The 6,693-nt window shown below is 39.9% G+C and overlaps 1 protein-coding gene across 1 annotated transcript; it reads left to right on the top strand.

Annotated features, from left to right (window-relative positions):
- Positions 1 to 3,978: 3,978 nt before the first annotated feature.
- Positions 3,979 to 4,284, top strand: LOC309822387 (non-histone chromosomal protein HMG-14-like; the record flags this gene model as incomplete). Its single annotated transcript, XM_082654163.1, has 1 exon — positions 3,979 to 4,284. The coding sequence occupies one exon, from the start codon at positions 3,979 to 3,981 to the stop codon at positions 4,282 to 4,284; it is 306 nt and encodes a 101-aa protein (XP_082510289.1).
- Positions 4,285 to 6,693: the final 2,409 nt, after the last annotated feature.

Genomic DNA, 6,693 nt, shown 5'->3' with positions numbered 1-6,693 from the left:
CATGTGTCTGTGTGAGTGTGTGTATCAAATTTTAATGGAATGACGATTATGTACAAGAAACTGTGCTGGTGCAGGGAGATGGGCTTTCTGAGAGGCTGCAGAGCTGAAGGCGGAGATATATGTAGAGCTTAGGTGACCTGGGCACTGACAAAACTCTCCTCCCACATGGGAGGCTATGATTCAGCTCCCGCTGTCTGGCGTAAGAGATGGAAATGTCCAAATCTGAAGACACTCTCATCAGTGGAAGCCCTAGTAAAAAAGATTATTTGCATCAGTTCTACGTGATGATTATGTAAGCCCCAGGAGGAAAGGATTGTAACGCAGTAAGGCATCAAGGGTTCGGATCCATTAAGACTTTGTGTCACCGGCAGCTGTGTGAATTCTGATTTGGGGCCAAATAACTGGTAACATACTCCGACCTTATAGTTGGGTTATGCATGTCATCTCTTACAACCAACATTTAATCCATCTGAAGAGGTATAGCTGGGAAAAGTAGGAGATAGAAAAATGAAGAAGACATAACTCTTGACTTCAAGAAGCTAATAATGCAGTAGGGGACATAGAATAAATACACAAATAAGTGTAACAGAAAATGAATATGATAAGTCGTATAAAGTGTCACATTGGATCATACAGGTTTGAGAAGGAAAATGTTATATATTTTATAAAATATTATCTTTTAATAAAAGCCCAAGTTTTAAGCCAAAGGAATGAAACTCTAGTTTTACAATTTTAAGCATCAATGAACTACTTGGGAAAATAAAGGAGGATTACAGAGTACTTTCCTATTTCCATGAAAATACATCACATAGATGGCAACGACTGAGTCCTGTACTGCAGGCACTCGATGGGATAAAATGAGAAAATTTAGAAAGAAATTCCCCCCCAAAAATTGGAATTAAAACATTTTAAAGATAACAAAAAGCAGCTGTAGTGAAAAATTAAAAACAAACAACCATAAAACCCCCTACCATATATGGAAATAGCTGAAGTGATGATTCATATAAAATGCCTCTACTATGTATTCTGCAACTGAAAAGGTTAACGGTTTTCTCTAATAATCCTAATAGAGGCCACTGAATGATGGCTTATCTTCTTCAGTTCCATTAAAATGAAGTAAAAGTGGATGCTCTTAATGTGGACTGAAAGAAAAGAACTAATTAACCTGACAATGTGCTCCTCTTTCACCAGGTACCTTTCTGCAAAGGCAACTAAAACTAAAGACAACTGGACATTTTTTAAGGTTATCTATACTTTTCTGTGAATACATTAAAAAAAATTGTCTGGGAGGTATCTGGTCAATATTGATTGACACAGTCCTATATCAGCTTTTGCTTACAGAAAAAGCATACATCCACTGGAGAGCCGTGAGCCTGCCTGCCCCACTCCAGGAACAGTGTGTGGCACGTGAGATACAAAGACAAGTGAGGAAATCTTTCTCTCAAAGCACCAGTACTTTATTTGGAGAAACAAACACATACAAAAATAATTACAGCCTCTGAGAGAGGCAAGTGCAAAGGACTATGATCGCTGGTGGGGGAGAGGTGACAACTAAGAGAGTGGCAGGAGGGTGGAAGCTTCATGAATATGTCAAATTTCAACCTGGCCTTCAGGAATCCCAGGAGCTTGCCTGGTGGTGAAAGGAAGGGAAGGGGTTCGTTCACACGTCAAGAAGGGTCTACACAAGTCCCTGTTTGCAAGGGTCATTAGGGATTCAGGCAGGTGCTGTTTGTCCTACAACCTGCTTATTGACTATGTCCAAGTTACAACTTGCCTAAGATAATGTTAGTGGTCCACAGAGGTCTTTGGCAGTAATTAAAAAACAAACAAACAAAAAATCAAAACGAGTGCCACCTCTAGGGATTTAGCTTCTTTGGGTCACAAGTCTGTTGTATCTCAGCAGGATCACATTGGGCCCAAATGAAGAGATTTGACATTGTCCTTCTAGTCTCATTATCTTTGACAAGGGCCTTCCTTGCCTCAGTTAATCATGACAGAGAATGTGAGAATATAGATGGTGAATTGAGGGGACATAAGGGAACCCGGGCTTCCTGTGCTCGAAATCACCAGCCAATGCATTGCAGCTTCTTATGGAGGCTGGGGCCCAAAAACTCAATTAGCAACCACGAATCCAGAACCTCAGAGGCAGGTCTCAGGTTCCCTGGACTTATTTGAGCTACTAAGCATCCTGCTTTGGTTTCTATCATGTCAACTTACTTTCCTCATCCAAGGGTCAGCTAGAATAATAATACACACAGAAATCTTGAAAAGTCAAATCTTATATTTTAATTCACAGATTCCATGGCCTATTAAAATGACTCCTAATATACTTTGAAGAATAAAACCTTCCTTACCTTTCCACCTCTAGAGTTCAGAACATTAACAAAGAATTTCTTTCCTCCTACTTTGTGGAAGTTATTCTGTGTTTCTTGAACCATGGCAATTTTGGAAAATCTCTACCTATTCATATCTCTGAGTATGAACAATGTGAAAAATCCCATGTTGGCTAGAAATGTTTTCTTTCTTTCTTTTTTTCTTTTAAAGACCATGGAACCAGTGGCTTCCTGGGAGTAAGTATAATTTTTGAAATAAAATATGGGCTAAAGTGGTCTTTTAACCTTTAGAGTTAGATCTTCAATGTTCTTCGTATCTTGGTATCATCCTCAAAGTTTTGTGGATATTTTTAATAAGCATCTGTTGAAAATAAGGTCCAAGAGGGAGGGGATATATGTATACATCTGACTGATTCACTTCATTGTGCAGCAGAAACTAACACAACATTGTAAAGCAATTATACTCCAATTAAAAAAAAAAAGCTAATGGAAATAGGAGTGATGGAGCAGAAGGACAAAAGGTGTAAAAGATGTTCTATAAAAGGTTGGTGGGATTTATATGCCCCCATTATCTACCCCAGCCCATGGTCCTAATCCTAATTGTGCCAGTAAATTATTTAGCAATATGATTTGTCATGTGAAATAATATTTGGATCACTTATTAAAGACCCATTTTATGTCAGACGGCTTACATAATCTAAGTCTAATTTTTGCAAACATACTTATAATTGAGAAAACCATTTCAGCAAGCTCAAGAGACTTACCTAGGGTTACAGATTCAAGTTACTGCGGAGAGAGGATTTGAACGTATGTAATCCGAATCCCAAACCAAGTGTTTTCCCCTTTTCTGCTAAATCCTATTTATAAGACTTGTGATGGTCAGAAGAATGCAGAGTCCATCTATTTCTTCCAGCTAAGTAGCTCTGGTCAGGTTGCCTAACCATTTTTTTTTCCCATAAAGATACACATTTTTTAAAGAAACATTAAAATACCATTTCTATCTTCTGACTTTAAAGGGGGGGTCTTAATAATATCTGTGTTGTAAAAGAAGGAGGAACAGACCTGCCTGAAAGTGGTTGAGCTGTAAGGAGGGATACTGAACTGGGGGAGAGGATTCTGTTGCAGGAGAAGTTTGGAAAACGAAGTCTGAGTCAGAGATGTCTCTACCACACTTGTTGTCCGACAGAAATACGACGCAAGCCACATGCTTAGGTTTAAATATCCTAACAATCATGTTTAAAAATGTAAAAATAAACAGGTGGTTTTAATTTTAAGAAGATACGCAATCCAGTGTATCTAAAGGATTACCGTTTTAAGATATAATCAACACAAAACATTCACGATCTGTTTTACATTCTTTTTGTATATGAAGTTTTTAAAACGTCTAGTATATGCCTTACACTTGGAGCACATCTTTATTTAGAAAGCCTCGTTTCACGTGCTCTAAAGCAACCTGTGGTCAGAGCTGACCACACTGCACAGCAGAGTTCTGGTAGCTTAAGAAGAAAGAGAAGGTGATCAAAAGGAATTTACATGCGGGTCCCAGCGGCTCGGGCGGCGGGAGCAGAGGAAGCGGCCAGGCAGCCCAGCTTCGAGAAGGCTCTGCGCCCGCAGGCACCCGGCCCGCGCCCGCCCCGCTGCCACGATGCCCAAGAGGAAGCTCAGCTACGCCGAGGGGGCGGTGAAGGAGGAGCCCAAGAGGAGGTCGGTGAGGTTGTCAGCTAAACTGGCTCCTGCAAAAGTGGAAACGAAGCCAAAAAAGGCGGCAGGAAAGGATAAATCTTCCGACAAAAAAGTGCAAACAGCAGGGAAAAGGGGAGCAAAGGGAAAACAGGCTGAAGTGGCTAACCAAGAGACTAAAGAAGACTTACCTGCAGAAAATGGAGAGACTAAAAATGAGGAGAGCCCAGCTTCTGATGAAGCAGGAGGGAAAGAAGCCAAGTCTGATTAATATCACACACCTGGTCCTATCAGGGGTCCCTGTCTCCCTCCTTGTACAATCCAGAGGAATATTTTTATCAACTCTTTTGTAAATGCAGGTTTTTTAGTAGCTCTAGAAACATTCTTAAAAAGGAGGGAGTCCCACCTCGTCCCATTTTTTAAGTGTAAACACTCTTTTTTAAGAGGTGAAATCATTTGCTGGTTGTTTATTTTTTGGTACAATCAGAAAATAGTGGGATATTGAATATGGGAGGCTTTGATTGTCTTGGGTGTCAGCTTAACATTCCACAGATGGGGGGTAGCTTTTATATCCTATAATACAAAGCATACTAAATGGCAGTTTGGAGACAGTTGTGCATTTAATGTCTTAAACGCTTTAAATTACTTCTCTTCCCATGTTGTTTTTGGTAGAATTGTTTCCTAAAGCAAACCACTCACCCCTTGATCTTGGCTCTCCTGGGCAGCATTTTGTGCACTCTGTAACATCTTTGGTCATGGTAGTCCAGTTCTTCTAGTAAAACTGTTAATGTGCTGTGGACGACTGACAATTTGAGCATGTAGTGTATATGATATTAAATTGTGAATTAGTGGGACTTAACGATGTAACAGCATATCAATATTTGAAGATATTGGTACTGGATATCCTGTGAAGGAAAATTTGCCTCCAAATTTTAATCTGAAAAGTCACTGGAATAACTGTTCAGAAAAGAATCTACATGATTTTTTAGATTTCTGGTACGTATGTTGAGAATTGTGTACAAATTAAAATGTCTGTGTACTGATCCTCAAAACAACCAATAAAATCTCAATTATGAAAGAAAAAAAAGGAGTTTACATGAAAATGAACTCATTTCAGAATGGGGTGACTGAAGTACAAAAAATTATATATCAATAATTGGAGGTGGATAAAATTTCCATCTACTGGGAATGAGGTAAGACAAATTATAGGGGAATCACGTGGAGTGAAATAAAGGGGGGAAGCAAAACAAACACTGGGGGAGCAGGTGTTTCCCATTCATTGTCACTCACTCACTCAACAGAAAGTTACCATTCTCTCCGGTTGCATAGAGGAGAACTCTAACCCAGAGAAAAATTCAGTCACTGGCTCGAGTTTCAACTTCCTACTAGTCTATGAATCTGTGACTACCCAAAATCAATAGTTTGTATCTATCTTATTCTCATTGCCTATAGTGAAAAAAGAAAAGGAAAAAAGAGGTATAATCTGTCAGCTGACCCGAGTTGCTATTGTTGATGAGGCAGAGACAGGGGATTTGCCAAGAGCAAGGGGGTAGGAGGCCAGAAATCTTGCCAAGGGCTGTGTTTCAAAGACTGTTGCTCCAATCCCTAGGCCTGTAAGGTGCTAGAGGAGGGGAGCCAGGCCCACAGCAGCTGTTGCACTAGGCAGTTGTTATTCTGGGGACATGGACCCACTGTTCTCTTGGTACAGTTGAAGACAGAAAGCAAAAGATTGGGTTTGACAGTAGTCAGAGAGCATTGGTGGAAAAACTGGAGAAATTCCTGCACATGAGGTTGGTGAAAAATCAGGGGAGCTTGTCCAATGACCTGCTCTGGATTTTCAGACACTAGGATAGATTCTTATCTGACTTACACAAGCTCAGTATGTTTCCTGGTTTGTATTTTAAGTTTTAAAATAACAGTCTTACTCCAAACTGTCCAGGTGAAATGCAGATCATCTACATTCTGTGATGTAATCCGCTTGGGTCATGGCGGTGAGAAGATTATCACATCGTTCTCATACAGGCAACTCTTTTAGGAGAATTTGGAGGAACAGAAAAAAAGGGGCATCAGACAGCTCTAATTAGCCTTACTTTCATGAAAACTGAATTTCATGAAAATCAAGTTATTTTCAGCTAAGGATCACTGCTGAGAGGAAAGAAAAAACAAATGAGCTGAAGAGTAACAAGACCCTCTTTAAGAATGGATTCATAATGAACTCTCATTTCTATTTGGATAAGTAGTTTACACATAATTACTTAACCTATAGGATTGTGAGAGAGTTAAAAAGTTGACCATATTCACGCATTCAAAAGTTCCGTCAACAGCTGTTGTTTGAGCATCTACTCTGTGCTAAATGCTATTCTAGGCTCTGATTAGAGACTAGTGTGGCAAAGGCTGCTAGCTGATTCCTAAACCCATTTCCTCTTCTTGGAAACACAACTAGACTACATTTTCTAGACTTTGGAGTTAGGTTTGGATATGACTGAGTACTAGCCAATAGACTATAAGAGAAAATGTTGCTTCTGCCCCTGCCATGTGTGATTCTCCATGAGAGTCTTTCACTGACTATATTGACCTCGGGAACTACATTGAAAGTGGTGGACCACATAGAAGAAGGTGGCAGAATCACCGCTTAGAGGAGAGCAGTAAGAAAACTGGTTTTACGCTTGAGGTGAGCTAG

This window comes from Grampus griseus, assembly GCF_964374135.1.
Source record: "Grampus griseus genome assembly, chromosome: 5".
Taxonomy (NCBI): domain Eukaryota; kingdom Metazoa; phylum Chordata; class Mammalia; order Artiodactyla; family Delphinidae; genus Grampus; species Grampus griseus.
This window is presented reverse-complemented; position numbering and strand designations above follow the sequence as displayed.